The sequence below is a fragment of the Canis lupus genome, chromosome 11 (assembly GCF_048164855.1).
Source record: "Canis lupus baileyi chromosome 11, mCanLup2.hap1, whole genome shotgun sequence".
Lineage (NCBI taxonomy): Eukaryota > Metazoa > Chordata > Mammalia > Carnivora > Canidae > Canis > Canis lupus.
In genome coordinates, this window is record NC_132848.1 from 59,330,318 (window position 1) to 59,347,504 (window position 17,187).

Here is a 17,187-nt window from a genome sequence, read left to right on the forward strand (position 1 = left end):
CAGAATTTTAACTTATATGCAATCATGGTTCCTGGATTTTGCTTAGAAATGTTTTTCTGGGATGCCTGGGTGGCTCAGCGGTTGAGCATCTGCCTTTGGCTCAGGGTGTGATCCTCGAGTTTCAGGATCTAGTCCCACATGGGGCTTCCTACATGGAGCCTGCTTCTCCCTCTACCTATGTCTCTGCCTCTCTCTATCTTTCATGAATAAATAAAATTTTTAAAAGAAAAAAAATTTTTTTTCCTATTTAAGATTTTGGTAGAATCTTCCATGTTTCAGTTTTTTACAAAACATTTAAGTTTTTATCACTTGGAACTTACAGTTAAAAAGGAGTATGGCAGGGGATCTCATTTCATATTCTCTAAGCAATCTCACTATCACCATTATTTTTAACCATAACCAGTAATGTTTATGACCTAAAAATATTTCTCTTCTATTTGTGTTTGCTAAGCCCTAGATTTGTATAGCCAATCTGCCTATTAGGTATTTCTAGCTAAATGTCCCCCAAACACCTTATATATGCACATATATTCAAAATGTAATCACATCCAATAAATCCCTTCCGTTTTGCCTTTCTTATCTTGGTTGAATGTAAAACTAAGATACTCATGCCAGAATCAATACTTCTTTCCTCATTTATTATAAAGTCACAAAGATCTGACAGTTTATCCTTTAAATTTTTTTAGAAAGTTGACCTTTCCCCTAAATAGTGAAACATCCATTGCTACTCCTTTGGTCCAAGTCCACATTATTTCTTGCTCTGACAACATTTCTTCCTATCTGGTTTCCCCAATTTTATTCTCTCTCCCAAGTTTCCATTTCCTCCCACTTCATCCTTCTAGGTCTATCACCTAAGCTGGGAAAAACTACCAAAAAGAAAAAAAAAAAATCGGATTCAAGTCAGCCATCCCTCTACATCATATTCTCCTGAATTCCCCATTATCTGCTTTCAAAGAAATTTTTATACATGTTCTATGGTCAAAAATGTTTGAGAGGGATGCCTGAGTGGCTCAGCAGTTCAGGGTGTGATCTCGGGCCCCTGGAAATGAGCCCCAAATTGGGCTCCCTGCCTCCCTTTATGTCTCTGCCTTTCTCTCTACATCTCTCATGAACGAATAAGTGAAAATCTTAAAAAAAAAAAAAAAGTTTGGGAAATAGTACATATCCTGTTCCTAGAGATTGAGAATTCACATCGGTGTATTAAAGTTTAACTCACATTACATAAATCTGCCTAACCCTGCTCAAATGTAATTTAGAACAGAATTTTTTTTCATGGTATACAATAATCAATATCCAGCAGGAACAATATCCAGTTCATAGAATATTGAGTTGCAAAATACTACCTTCAAGTTCAAAATCCTTAGCATAACAATGACCTTTATTTATTTATTTTTTTTATTCAAGAGAGACAGAGAGAGAGGCAGAGGAAGAAGCAGGCTCCATGCAGAGAGTCCAATGTGGGACTTGATCCCAGAACTCCAGGATTACACCCTGGGCCGAAGGCAGGTGCTCAGCCGCTGAGCCACCCAGGCGTCCCAACAATGACCTTTAAAGTCTGGACCCAATTCATTACTTATTTTTTTCAAATACACTTCAGAAACACACAATACTGCTTCGTAACTTTGCACATGTTGTTCCTTTCACATTAAATACAGGCCCTGATCCTAATCAACCTTTAGAACCAGATAAAATGTAGCTGTCTCTATAAAGCTAATTATCTTCAATCAAATTCTTCATTCATATCATACATATGGTGCTTTTACCTATGACCTGTTTTCTGCGTTACAAATGTGTGAATTTAGAGGGAGCTCCTTACAAAGCCTCTTGAGTATCTTTAGGTTCTTTTTTTCTTTCTTCTTGGACAGCATCATTGGTGAGATACAGAAATTATTTTCAGAACCTCTTATGTTGACTCTTTTTCCCTTTTGGTGTTTTAAACCGAGAGATTATACTGAACCTCTTATGCTCTTTCTTCCTAAAATTCTATGTACCATTTCTATGGGTGGTATTGTTCTTCTCATGGCTTGCATACATTGACTGGAAGATTACATGGTTACTTTCCTTTATGAGTCCTAAATATTTCTGCTTGCTGATCCAAACTTCATTGGTTTAGAATCAACTGCAGAGCTCTTTACCTTTTGGAAGGTGAGAAAGCTCACTGGATCACCAAGCAAGTTAATAGTTCTGCCTTTTTGCTACAGATAAGAATTCTAGTAGATACTTAGATACTCTGTACAAAAAAAAAAAGATACTCTGTACAGTTGAAGCTGTACTTTGTTTTTAACTATCTTGCTCTGAACTGGTTTGGTAATTTGTAATCTGACTTCTCCAAGTCTAACCAAAATCCATTTTAAAGAGATCTTATATTTTATATTAATCAAATACAGTGGGCAGCCCCGGTGGCGCAGCGGTTTAGCGCCACCTGCAGCCTGGGGTGTGATCCTGGAGGCCCAGGATCGAGACCCACGTCGGGCTCCCTGCGTGGAGCCTGCTTCTCCCTCTGCCTGTGTCTCTGCCTCTCTCTCTCTCTCTGTCTCTATGAATAAATAAATAAAAATCTTAAAAAAAAATCAAATACAGTTAAAGCATTAGTTTTGAGACATAATTCTTTTACCTGCATCCATTAATGCTAAACTTCCACCACATGCAGATGCCATTGAAGATGATCCTATAGAAGCAAAAATACCTGCTTTAATAATATACTGACTTTTTTTAATGTAGAAAATTGTTACTATTATTTCCTTATAAATATTTAGTATTCTTTCCTTCTTTCTTTTTAAAAGCAATTAAGACAAGCTCTGCTAAACCACAAACTACAGGACTACACAGTCCAGTACGACACTCATTACATTCATTATGTACATGTAGCTACTGAATTTAAATTAATTGAAATAAATTCAGTCCCTTAACTGCATAGCACAGAGATAACTTCATCATCACATAAAGTTCTGTTGGACAGCAGTGTTATAGATTCTAAGAAACCTCCCAGGAAAACCACCATGCCTCTTTTGTTGCTTAATCAGAAGGCAGTTTAAGATACAGATTCTGGCTCTCTCATGGACCCTAAGTTACAGCCTAGTCATACCAGGTAGAGAACAGAAAATCTCTAGTTTAAATTCAGATGGTTTTTTTTTTTATTGTTCTTTTTCAATACCTATGACTACCTGATCAATGTCTGCTACATCTTTGAGATCTCTATGAGCTTTCTGTCTCTAATGGCCATACCTTGCCTTGACTCGGGTACTTAATTTTAAGTACCTCTCTCCCTGTGCCATCTACTTATGTCTGTGATACATGATAGCTGTCCCCTGCCTAATGGATCACTCTCTTTTGTCCCTTTCTCTCTCTAAGCTGGCCTTGCTCTATGGTTTGTTTCTAAAAATAAATAACCCCAACTGGATCTGTTATAACAGATACATGAAGAGAAATACTTGTTATATTGGGCTCAAAAAACCTCATTAGCTAAGAACAGAGATTTATACAATATATGATTAACTAGCACATATCATGGACTTGGGCACTGTGACAATAAGCATAATATAACAATAGTTATAAAAAGTTAAGAATATAATGGAATTCTGGTCTTCTTGACTAGAGGAAAACTTTATTTTACCATTTGACTCTAGGACTTCAGATGTTACTCTTATGGTGAAAGGAAAATCCTTGGGGATAACAGGATACAAAGCTTTCTCAGCAAGAGCACCTAAGTTAGAATAAAAAATAATAAACATAAATGTATGGAGGCTTTGTAAGAATACCATGTAAGTCTATAAATTTATACTCACCATGTCCAAGTTCTCTTCTATTCACACCAGTGACTTTGCCAATTTCATTAGTGGCATAAGGAGGAAACTTAAAAACAAAAACAGATACATAAACAACTGACATGGAAAGATATCTAAGATATAGTACCAAAATAATAAAAGAAGTTACAAAATAGAATCTCACTTTTTTTAAAGTTCATTTGTATACACAGAAAATGTCTGGCTATCTGAAATACACACCAAATTACTAAAAGTAGCTATTTCTAGTGTGTATGTGAACCAGAGTGGGAAGTAAATGGTTATGGGGATCTATAACATAATTTCTATAGTGTTTAAATTATTAATGATGATAAAAGACTGTATTTTTATAAGAAAAATATATACAGATTTAAAAAGAAATGTGCATTGAGGAAACAGATCTTTTCCAGTAAGGGTTTTTAGTCAGAGGTTGCAAACTATTTTATTTGACCAATATAGTGTCTCAAAGGAATATGATTATTTGCAATCATTTAAAATATTGGGAAATGCCCCATAAAATTTAGAAGTCCAGTTTAACAAAATTATTTATTTATTTTAAATATTTTATTTATTCATGAGAGACACAGAGAGACAGACAGACAGACAGACAGACATAGGCAGAGAGAGAAGCAGGCTCCATGCAGGGAGCCTGATGTGGGACTCGTTCCTGATGTGGGACTCGATCCCGGCACTCCAGGATCATACCCTGGGCTGAAGGCAGGCACTAAACCGCTGAGCCACCCAATGATCTCCCAACAAAATATTTTTTAAAAGGAGTAATGGTACATGAATTCTGATCAAGCCTCTGGATCTAGCAGTCAATTTTCAGGAGTTATAAAGACAGAAGCTTGTTGGATTCCATCATGAGTGTGTAATCAGCAACATCCAGATTGCAGGGAACTCTACAGTCAAATGGCTCTGGGAGTTTAACAGACAGATTGAAAAGAAAACATATTGGAGGTGAAACCTATGGATTAAAAGATTTACAGAAATGTCAAATTTTTAAAAAATGGACAAGACTTAGTGTCTAGGGATGTATACTAGAAAAGCAAGGAAGTTAATTACTATAAAATTTAAGATAGTATTTACTTTCAGGGAAAGTAGAGTGTTGAGGCTAGGATGAAAAGCATGGAGGAGCTTCAGGAATGACTAAGAACATTTCTATTCTGATTTGGGTGGTGGTTATCAAGGGTCTCTGCCTTATAAAAAGTCATTATGCCATCCTTTGTTTTATATCATTTCAGTATATGTGTTTTACTTTACAATAAAATGTTTTTAAAAAATGAAATGATATAGCAATACAGCCCATATCCTTTTACTACCCCTCCTTCATTTCTGTTCCCTGTAATAAGCTAGAGCTGCATTTTTCACAGCTGCCCTTTTTAAAGACTGCCATGTGCTATGCAGCTTAGGACAAAGTATATGCTTTACTCCATTGTAATTCCTCTCTGCCTTCTGTAGCATCTGATTATATCCACAACAGGATATAAGGGACTCAAAACCTGTGAAAATCTCCAGGTTTCTGGATATTCTCTAGTAATTACTGTCTACATGAGATGTTCTCAAGTAAGTATAGCAGGTTCAACAAAACTGAGATGTTGGCATTCTGGACAGCCACCAATGGTCACTCAAAAGTGAAGTGACTTGCTACTTTTACAACTAGTCTCCCAGCATATATGCTCCAAATACTAAAATTAAAGTGTTTATGTCATATCTAGTCCCTTAGGATTTAGCTATAAATCAAGTCAATCCAAATGAGTAAAAACATGAACATTTAAGAACTAAAGGGAGGAAGTGATTTGTCATTTGAAGTATTTGTAAAGCCCCACTTTTGTTGATACGTGAATGGGGACAACTTTTTTGACTAAAATAAAACTGTCTACTTTTATGTATGATTCAGAACATCAAGTTATTGATTAAAAACTGTAACTTATCTCTAAATTCTCTTCTGCATGCAATAAAAGAACAATGCCCAAATCTACCTTAACAGATATATAAGACCAGCATAATAAAATGTTAATAGTAGAACCTAGGTAGTGAGTGGGTATATAGGTATTCACTCTTAAGTTCTTTCGGATTTGCTATAGCCTGAAAATTTTTCATAATAAAATATTGGGGATAAAATTCACCTTACCTCATAGTGCAGCATGAAATTTTTATCTTTTATTCCACTACGAACAAAAAGCATAAAATTAAAAACATCATATAGATACAAGTATTCTATTTGTATACTAAGACTGTAGACATTTACTTTTAAGCATCAGTAACTAATGAATCTTAAATTATAAACACATTAGTTAAATCTCGGAATTAAGATCTTTCTCCCAGTCAATATGTGAAGTGAAGATCAGTAACTGAAGTGATATAGGGGAAAGCAACCAGGAGATCAGATAGGGAAGATTTTTTTCAGAGTTTGAAATGAAAAATGTTATGATTATACCCAGAACAACAGAGAAAATGAGTATGAGAGGAAACACAATTCCTGGAAGCAGGAAACCAGATTTATATTTAAATGAGGTATATACAGGGTCTTAGCACAATTAGTGTCCCCTTTGGGTGAGTGTAATTACAAAAGGCAGTTCTCTGTGCAGAGGATTTAAAAATCCTAGGTTAGGGCCAAATCTGCATAACCATAAACCACAGTCTTGGGAAGAGAAAGAGAAATCGAAAACCCTGATTCCTAAAGACTATAGGAATAACAGATTTGGGGGGGCTAGAGAGGATACAGATCATTAGCCTGGCACCTGTATTTTACAAGATGCCAGCATGACTGGCATGTGCCCTTTTATTTACATAGGTTGCAGACCTAAGACTAGAACATAAAGAGGTGCTCCGGCCAACCTCAGTGCTCTTTCTTATGAAACTGTATTGCCTCTTTGAAGAGAAAGGAGTCAAAGTGAGCAAAGGGAGGGCAACCAAGTTTGGGCTCAGATGGGAATTTAAAAGAGAAAGTGTAAGAGCTCCCTCCAAAAGAATTATGATTACATTAATAATCTTGCCTTATACACACAGTTGCATTGTCAATTTTATCAGATATGTGAAAAACAATTAGTGGCGCTATCCTGAAGATGCTGGGGGTTATCATCATTAGTGAGGCAGTAGGAAGAGGGAGGCTGAGACTTGTGGTCTTCTGAGACCCTTACCAAGGGAAACGGAAGTAACTGTATTAGGCACTGAGCAAAGAAAAGAACTGTGGCTGTGAGTACCAGGATTCTGATGCAGTGGTGCTGGTGAGGACTGTAACATAGATTCTCATCATCTGCAATCGATCAGTAAGATTTTACTGCTGGCTTTCTAGGAACAGAGGAGGAGAACCAAGTATTTCTGAATACAAATTCCAGTGTGGCTTGGATTAGGTAAGGCTTTTTTTTTTTTTTTTTAACTTATTAACAGCCTCCAGATTCTTTTCAGCAACTGTGACTCTTGTGTATTTATTTGCTCTCATTTATTATAGAACAACCTATCCATATCTGTCCTGAGGAATGGTTCTAGAGACAGAGACTAAACTGAATATACCCATGTTAAAAATACCTTAAAAATCATTATTATATAAACAAAAATACAGAGATAATGTTTAAAAATAATATAGTACATGAGCTTCAATTGTATATTGGAACTTCAAAACTTCCTTTATTTATTTATTTATTTTTTATGATAGTCACACAGAGAGAGAAAGAGAGAGAGAGAGAGAGAGGCAGAGACACAGGCAGAGGGAGAAGCAGGCTCCATGCACCGGGAGCCCGACGTGGGACTTGATCCCGGGTCTCCAGGATCACGCCCTGGGCCAAAGGCAGGCGCTAAACTGCTGCACCACCCAGGGATCCCGAAACTTCGTAACTTACTTTAAAACATATCAAACATGTTTTAGGACATACCAACATACTTTATAACTTACTAAAAAACATAACTTACTTTATGGCTGTTATAATCCGGTCAGACTTTATACTGGATTCTAATGAATCAAATGTAACAGTACAAAACACCTAAAATTAGAAGAAAAAAAAAATCTCAGGCTTTAGTTTACTAACAATGAAGAGGAAAACCAGAAATATTTCAAGAACCCAATTAGCTATTAAAGAAATGTGATAAGTAAATTCTATACCAAAGCTTGCCATGCTACTTAATACAGTAAACATTCATTCTATAAATATGAAAGTTATGTGTAAATCTCAATAAGCCAAAGGTCTAACATCACAGACTATGTATGTAAAGCACTGTACTAGAAGTGCTGGGGGCGGGATCCCTGGGTGGCGCAGCGGTTTAGCGCCTGCCTTTGGCCCAGGGCTCGATCCTGGAGACCCAAGATCGAATCCCACGTCGGGCTCCCGGTGCATGGAGCCTGCTTCTCCCTCTGCCTATGTCTCTGCCCCTCTCTCTCTCTCTCTCTCTCTGTGACTATCATAAATAAATAAAAATTTAAAAAAAAAAAAAAAAAAAGAAAAGAAGTGCTGGGGGAGGACAGGAAGAGGAAGGTATATTTGTAAAACTTGACTATAAAAGGAAGCCTCAATAAAGGTCCAGCTAGGGAGGGTAAAATAAAGTAAGGCGAAACCAGAGGGAGACAAACCATAAGAGACTTTTAACTATAGGGAACAAACAGGGTTGTTGTTTACTAGGTGATGAGCATAAAGGAGGGCATATAATATAATGAGCACTAGGTGTTACATCCAACTGATGAATCACTGAACTCTACCTCTGAAACTAATAATACACTACATGTTAAGTGATTGAATTTAAATAAAATAAAATTTAAGGAAAATAAGTAAAGGTCCAGGCAATAAAACTGCCTACTTAAAAAAAATCCAATCTTCTTTGGAAGGACATAGTATAATCCAAACTCTACAATGCATCATTCACAACATCCAGGATACAACCTACAGAAAAATAGGAAATGGTAACCATTCTTAAGAGAAAAGAAAATGAGGACAATGCCCCGAGCTAATTCAGATATTGGATTAACAGACAAGGATTTTCCGTAGCTCTTATAATTATACTCAACGATATAAAGAAAAACAAATGGAACTTCTAAAACTGAAAGACACATTATCTTATGATGGAAAGAAGATGCCAAGAATCCATGGACATGGAAATTGGATTAATAGAAATTGCCAAATCTAAAGAACAAAGAAGAAGGGTATACGGTAGGGAGGACATATCCTCAGGGACCTGTGGGGACAATTTCAAAAAGACTAACATATATACTTAAAATCCCATAAGGAAAGATTAAGAGAGAATAGGTAGAAAAAATATTTGAAGAAATTATGGCTGAAATCTTGGGATTTCAAATTATGGGACACCTGGGTGGGCTCAGCGGTTAAGCATCTGCCTTCGGCTCAGAGCGTGATCCCAGGATCTGGGATCGAGTCCCACACTGGGCTTCCTGTAAGGAGCCTGCTTCTACCTCTGCCTATGTCTCTCATGAATAAATAAATAAATATGAAAAAAAATTATGGCTGAAATCCCTAGTTTGACAAAAGACACAAATTTACAGGTTTAAGCTCAGAAAACCCTTAGCATGATAAACACAAAGAAAACTACACTTTTCAGTTATATTGTTGAAAACCAAGACACAAAGAAAATCTGGAAAGCACCCAGATGAAGACAATAAATAGTATACAGAGAACAATGATTTGAATGCATCCTGACCTTTTATTACGGGGGGGAAAAACAACAGAAGAACATTTTTTTAATAGTGCTAAAAGAAAAAAGCATCAGCCCAGCATCTAAATCTTGCAAAAAACATTCTTCGTATATAACGGCAAAATAAAGACATCTTTAGGTAAATGAAATACAAGAATTTGTTGTCAGAAGGTCCACAGGACAATAGTGAAAAAGAGTCTTGTCAGATGAAAGGGAAAAATGCTATATGGAAACGTGGATCTTCAGGAAGAAATACAAAGTATCAGAAATTATAAATACAAAAAAAGAAAAAAAATTTTAAATAACGTAGGTCAATAAAGAAGACTATATTTTCCCTCTTAATTTCTGAAAATGAGTAATTTAATATACAAGTTTTAACATTGTCTTGTGGAGTTTATCATATGTAGATGTAACTTCTAAAACAACTAGAGCATAATGTGTGAAGTAGTACAGAATTAACTCTAAAATGAAAAGTTAAGGAGATATATACTGTTTTCTCTATACTAACCACTAAAAAAATAATGCAAAGGTATAGCTAAAAAATAGACATATTACAATTGAATTAAAAAAAATATTTGGTTAATCCAAAAAAAAGGCAAAATAGAAAAAATAAAAAACTGTGCAGCCCCGGTGGCTCAGCAGTTTAGTGCCACCTTCAGCCCAGGGTGTGATCCTGGAGACCCGGGATGTAGTCCCATGTTGGGCCTCCTGCACGGAGCCTGCTTCTCCCTCTGCCTGTGTCCCTGCCTCTCTGTGTGTCTTTCATGGGGCAAACAAAAATAAATAATAAAATGCTAAATACAATCACATTAGTAATTAAATAGAACATTAATGGACTAAACACTCTTAAAAGGCTGAGACTGTCAGAATAGCTAACAGAAGTATGCAGGATATCTTAATGGAGTTATTTTTAAAATTTATTAAAAAGCATAAAAGAAAACCTGAATCAAGAGTGAGACTATTTACTGAAAAGATTGTATGTAATTAAATTGTAAAAATATAATTTCTCTCTCAAACTAATTTATAAATTCAGTGCAACAGCAATCTAAACTCAAGAAAGATTTTTTCCCCCAAAACTTAATATAATACTAAAATTCAAATGAAGGAACAAATGTACCAGAATAGCTAAGACAATTTTGAGGGGAAGGGGAGAATAAAAAGGGAAAATTTGCTTCTCATATATTAATACATACCACCCAAACCATAATAGCTAAAACAGTGTGATACTGGCCCAAGAAATTCACAGAACAAGGAAGAGAATATCATTCAAAAATGTATTTATAAACTGAATATCATAAATCAACATTATAAGTCAACAGGAAAAATGAATTATTAGTAAATGTGTTGTAAAATTGGCTCACTATGGAAGTTTCCACCTCACACCAATATGTAAGAGTAAACTCCAAAATAGACTAATGGTTTAAATTTGATAGCTACAACTAGAAAGTTAATAGAAAAACTAGGTGCATAATTTTGTGACTTTGGGAAAAGGAAAGATTTCTTAAATAAGACAAAACAAAATCACAAAATAAAAAAGGGAAGGATTAACTATTTCAAAACTAAAGATTTCAGGTTCATTCTAGATGAAGAGTAGGTTACCACAAGCAAAGTTAAAAGGCTTACAATAAGGAGGAAGATAATATATTCAAATTCTGGTTACTGAAAAGGATTAATATTTAAAACACATAAATCGCTTAAAAATAGGAAGAAGAAAGGATATAACCAGATAATTCACAAAACAGCAAACCTGAACCAGGGCTACCATACTGCTCAAGTTCAAGGACACTATCTATGTGACAAGAGTGTGCTGGAGGGTGTCCTGGAGCCACACTGATTGGCTATTATATAAAGAGACACTCAGCCTCACAGGGAAATACAAACAAAAAGGCAAGGACATACCACTTTGTACCAATTTGATAGGCAAAATTAAAGTAGTAACTAATAATAAGAAAAAGGAGGAGGGATACAGCAAATACCATACACAAAATAATGGATACACATATATGTTAAATACAAGGATCCTATGTAAGGGAAAAGAATAGGACTGAGGTATAGGCTGAATAGAGAAAACAGATGAAGGCCCTGAATAGATGAAAAATGACAATATGTTATAAACTGAAGAGTATGAGTGACTCAATTTTGTGCATCAAGATTAAAAGAAAAACTTGATAAAGATACCAAGTAATTCTAGAAAATGCAAACCAATTTATAGTGGTGACAAAAGCAAATCAACAATTGCCAAAGGAAGGGGAGGGTAGTAGGAAGAAAGGATGATAGAGAGGCAGGAGGAAACTTTTGGGGGTGATTGGTATGTTCATTATTTTGACTTTGGTGACAGTTTCCCAGTTGTATACACGTGAAAACCTATTAAACATACACTTTAAATATGTGCAGTTTCTTGGATGGCAATTATACTTCAAATAAGCTGTTAAAAATATTTTATGGTATTACTACATGCCATGATAAAAATCTAGAGTGCCTATATAACTTCTTTTAGATCTAATTAAGTAATCTGTAATCAGCAAATAATTATAGTTTTTTACATATATTACCTGTGTTTGTCCCCTCTGAAATAATGCTGATCCATGAAGAGTTTTAAACAAATCTACCTCACAATTTATATTCCTAAGTGAAGTCAAATCTCGACCATCGCACCTATAGTAACAAAGGAAAGATGTAAAGCAGTATTCAAAACCAGAAATATCACCTATGATCTCTTATTCCTACCAGGAAGTTCTCAAGCCCAGTTGTGTATCATATCACCCATGGAACTTTAAGAACTTTAAAAAATAATTCAGGTACCCAGAGTCCCACCCTAATCCCACTGTATCAAATCTCAGGTTGTGATCCATACACTTGTACAGTTAAAAAAGTTCTGCAGGCAATTCTGACGTGCATTCAGGGTTGTGAAGCACTGTTCTACACATAAGTCCCACAGAGAATAAGTCAAACACATCCACACACTCTTCAACACTGATTTATAATATAATTCTTTAATGTTCACTTGAAAAAACCAGTTCCTTCCTTTGAGCAAGTTGCCACTTTTTTATTTTATTTTATTTTATTTTTTTTAAGTTGCCACTTTCAAGGCAACTTACAGAGAGACATACTTTAATTCCATCAAAAAAGGATATATTTACCTTTTGTATTCATTCAAAATAATACTTCTAAAAACCTCCTTTGCAACAACATTGAAGGATTCTATTATTTCATATGTATCAGCCTCTGGAAATTTTTCTATAGAAAGAAAGAAACCAAACAAAGGTTTTCTCTTTTTGGAAAATAAGATTTCAATTCATAGTATCAAATCAGTTAACTGTGGGAGTAAACCCGGGAAATTGATGCTGAACATTTCGTCCTCTAGCAAACAAAATAGATAAATCAAATGTTCTCAAGTAGGAGGGACACAGTATTATACCTCAAATGTATTTTTACTGAGAACTTAATTTGCTTTTTACCAGAACAATAATGCTTTGTAATTAGCTCTCTATTGTAGAGAGACTAACAAACACAGCTGTATTATGAAAAGGTCTGAATAACCCTTTTAAGATTAAGAATAATCACCTTCAATGTTTTACCTTAGGAACTTTTATCATAGTCTGCAAATAGAGAAATAATTTTTTTATACATTACAAATTCCTACTGTTTGCCTATTTAGTTAACATTTATCAAATTCTTTCATGACCCATGTAATATACCATGTTTTAAATGCCTTTAATCTAACAATTTATGAAGTATATTATTATCACCATTCTAAAGAAGAAAAAACAGGCTTTTACAAAGTAAATTGCCAGAGAGACGCCTAAGTGGCTCAGTGGTTGAGCATCTACCTTTGGCTCAGGTCGTGATCCTGGTATCTTAAGATAGGAGAGAGGTATTTTACCCACCAGCAGAATTAAAAGAATTGAATGTCATGTTTAGTACATGGTCATTGATATTCACATAATAATTTCTAGAGAGCAAAATTCTCTAAAATCTAAATTTTACAAATCCACATATTAATAACACCATCAGTCAACAATTTTTGAACAGTTCGTATGTGACAGACACAAAAGCAAATGACTAACCTATTTAATTACCACAAACCAGATATTTTCAGTATTAAAATTTCACAGATTAAGAGTTTGAGAATTTTAAAGATTATTTTTCAGATTTTCAAATGACATGATACAAAGTTTCCACTGTAGATCATAAGAACCTGATCCAGAAAAGACTGGTGCCAGCATTTCCTGGTGCTCACTCTATATCAGATGTAGTGCTGAACACATTCAGATTGAAGATTTTATTTATTTTTGAGAGTGAGTGTGAGCGCACATGTGTGCACATGAGTGCAGGGGAGAGATGGAGGGATAGGGAGAATCTTAAGCAAACTTGGAGCTTCATAACCCTAAGATCATGACCTCAGGTAAAATCAAGAGTTGGATACTTAACTGAATGAGCCACTGAGGTGCCCGTCACAGAAGTTAATTTAACAGTAACCTTGGGATGCATCATTATCACAAGCTTGCCAAAGATAAAACTAAGGAATAATGAAAATAACTGATTCTCTGAGGTCTTAACAACTGTTAAAATCAGTTTTACAAATTATTTACAATGTAAAACATTGTTTTACAAATGTTAAAAATCTATTTTTCCCTTTAAATATTTTTTTAAATTAATAAAACAAAGTTTACCTTTGAGTTGTTCCTCTGTATCTAACCTTATCTTGTTAATAGCTTCATCTCTAGAAATCTAAAAGAGAGCTGAGGTTCAGTATACATGGCAATATTTAACATTTCTATTTTTATATTATTAGTCAATTAACACATTGTAACAGTACTCAGATTTCTCTGGTAGTATTCTCTATTTTTTTATTTTTATTTTTTATTTTATTATTATTATTTTTTTATGACAGTCACACAGAGAGAGAGAGAGAGAGAGGCAGAGACACAGGCAGAGGGAGAAGCAGGCTCCATGCACCGGGAGCCCGATGTGGGACTCGATCCCGGGTCTCCAGGATTGCGCCCTGGGCCAAAGGCAGGCACCAAACCGCTGCGCCACCCAGGGATCCCCTCTGGTAGTATTCTTTAAAAGATTAGAGCTGGTTATTGATTTACAAGAAACATTACCTGTTTAATTCATTCAAATATATTTACACACTTCCCTAAAACTTGCATTAGTCAACAAAAGAGAACGGAGAAGCAAATATAGGCTTCTATTTAGCTTTCTGTTTAGAGATTTTTAATAAAAATTCATAAATCATGTGAATTATGAGAAAAAAGAATTCCCCAAACAATTATATGACAAAATTCAGGTATACTTACTTTATCATGTTCATAATCAGTAAAAACTGCATAGAGTCTTTCCATCGTGAGTCTATTTTAAGCACAAAATAAATGTCAGCATAATATTGTTAACAGTCTAATAATACTATTATAAATAAAACTGCAATATTTAATAGTAAGCTAAAATATTTAATAGGCACTTCATAAAGATTTAAAAATATGTACTTATTGTTCTTTAACACAGCTAATTACAATATACCACACAAATTTCTTTCTCCCCATCTGTCAGGGAAATCACTTACACATGGTATTTACTATATATGCCCTCCTTTCTTCTTAATTGTTCAATTTATTTCACCTTAGATTTTTTTTTTTACACACAAACTTTCTCTCCCCATTCTTTTTTAACTTCATTTTTCTATTCTATCCATTTTGGCTGTTATGGCAGGCAACTGCTTTGTTAGGGACAGTTCATATCTCTTTAGTCTCTGACTGATAGATGTAAGACTAATATGAAGGGAAATACTAACTTTTTCAATTTATTTGAAATAAAATGAAATATTTTTCTGGTGATTTCATTCATATTTACTGAGTGCATGCCTTTGTACTGGCACTATTGTAAGTACTGAGTATATAGAGGTGGTTATACTTGATTTCAAGAACCTCAACAATTTCCTTAGATATTCAAATATACTTTGTTCTTTTTTCCTTCTTTGGCATAGAGAGATAGGCAGATTATCTGAATCTTAACCAATAAACTCACTCCCTCTTTCATTTGAGATTCAAACTTGGGCCCTTGAAGTGGGAACTGGCTTTATCCTTTTTAAAGCATCAGGCTCATATTTATTATGGTGCTCACTTTTAACATAGAAAAAGGTGTCATATAAGAAGTAATGCACAGACTATGCTTCCATGGTAAGCTTTTTTTCAGAGAGGAAATTAAATTGGTAACAACTTCAAATTTTCTTTTGTATAGATATTCTTACTTATGAATGTGTTCCACAATCTCTGGTGAAGGGGTAAATAACTTCTGAGGTGTCCTCTTGGTAACACCAATTTCTTTTACCAACTGCTGGATGCCCTGAATTATTTGTTGGGTATATTTTACCCCCACTTTAATAGCATGGCAAAAGTCCTGTTGTAAAATGTTCTCCGCAGAGGCTTCCATCATCACTATTTAAAGGGGGGAAGAAAAAGATTGCCATTGAACCTTTTACCAGTATAGCATTTTTAAGCATCATGACATGATATAAATACTACAGATCAGTTTTACTTATTAATGGTATATCTACCTTTTTAATTTCTTTACTTAGAATCAACATACTTCCAAAACGTAAACAGCAATAAATGAATAAAGAAACCTTAATATTTGAAATTAGGTTTATAGTTATTAAGGGATTTACTTAATCCCTTAATAATTAATTTAATAAGGGATTTCTCATTAAATAATGAAACAAAATAAACTGCATCCTTATAATTCAAGTATCATAAAATTCCACCTTTAAAGCATAAAGCTGCATTTATTTTTAATATGTATTTAAATTGAAATTTTTAAAATAACAGCACAGTAGGAATCCAACAAATGTTTTCTGTTTAACAATTATTTGATGTGTCCTCCTTCTTAATTCTGTCATTTTCACATTGTCAAATGCTTGCACAGGTGGGGGGAAATCTTTTGCAGTGATACTGTTTTAAGTAAGCCAACTAGAGAAGCATAGCTATTATTAAAAGGCTGCTTTTACGGTTTTGTAATAGTAAAAACAATCCTGTGTAAAGCAGGAGAGTTCCAAGAATCACTTCTAGCATGCTATCCAATAAAATCTGTCTTCAGGTTTGGCTTTAGTTTCTGCCAGGCTGATAGACTCCTGATTACTCATGTGTCATTTCTGGCACTCCTCAATTTGCACAAAGATTGTGTAATCTGTTTAATCACATCGTGTTGTCATTAAGATTTATTATCTAAATCATCATATGTAAAGCTTCTAGGTATAATCTAGACTGAAAAAAAAATCTCCTTATGTGCTTTTTGTATTGTATAGTGTGTTGGAATTCCAACAGTCAAAGCCAACCTGTGAAACTAAAACAAAAGATCTAACATTTGTGTCATCTGAGTTCCAGAAAGAGAGGATAAAGATGGCAGGCTGAAAAGTACTGGAAAAATGACAGCTGAAAACTCCCCAAATTTGGCAGAGACATAAATGTACAGATTCAAAAAAGCTGAGTAAATCCTATACAGGGTAACCCAAAGAAATACATATACTAATTAAATTTCTGAAAACCAAAGAAAAAAAAATCTTGAAACCAACCAGAGAAAAAAAAACACCTTACCTATATGGGCAAAGCAACTAAAATAAGAGATTTATCATTAGAAACCATAGAGGCCAGAAGGGAGTGGCAAAATATTTTTTAGGTGCTGAAAGAAAAGAACTGCCAACCCAAAATCCTATACCTAGTGAAAATGTTTAGGGAATGAAGGAATGAATATTTAGGAATGAAGGAAT

At 34.6% G+C, this 17,187-nt stretch overlaps 1 protein-coding gene and 1 long non-coding RNA gene across 3 annotated transcripts in view; one reads left to right on the forward strand and one right to left on the reverse strand.

Moving 5' to 3' along the window:
* LOC140600263 (uncharacterized) overlaps positions 1–17,187 on the forward strand; it is a 75,951-nt gene that overhangs the window by 20,865 nt on the left and 37,899 nt on the right. The gene's annotated exons all lie outside the window — the stretch shown is intronic.
* Positions 1–17,187, reverse strand: part of PNPT1 (polyribonucleotide nucleotidyltransferase 1) — a 53,113-nt gene that overhangs the window by 20,571 nt on the left and 15,355 nt on the right. For both annotated transcript variants that reach the window (XM_072768425.1, XM_072768424.1), the window contains exons 9-18: positions 15,673–15,859; positions 14,726–14,777; positions 14,096–14,153; positions 12,563–12,659; positions 11,975–12,077; positions 7,695–7,765; positions 5,917–5,953; positions 3,786–3,852; positions 3,614–3,703; positions 2,615–2,668 (exon numbers count right to left, since the gene is read on the reverse strand). In XM_072768425.1, coding sequence (XP_072624526.1) covers positions 2,615–2,668; positions 3,614–3,703; positions 3,786–3,852; positions 5,917–5,953; positions 7,695–7,765; positions 11,975–12,077; positions 12,563–12,659; positions 14,096–14,153; positions 14,726–14,777; positions 15,673–15,859 — 816 coding nt within the window. The remainder of the gene's footprint in view (positions 1–2,614; positions 2,669–3,613; positions 3,704–3,785; positions 3,853–5,916; positions 5,954–7,694; positions 7,766–11,974; positions 12,078–12,562; positions 12,660–14,095; positions 14,154–14,725; positions 14,778–15,672; positions 15,860–17,187) is intronic.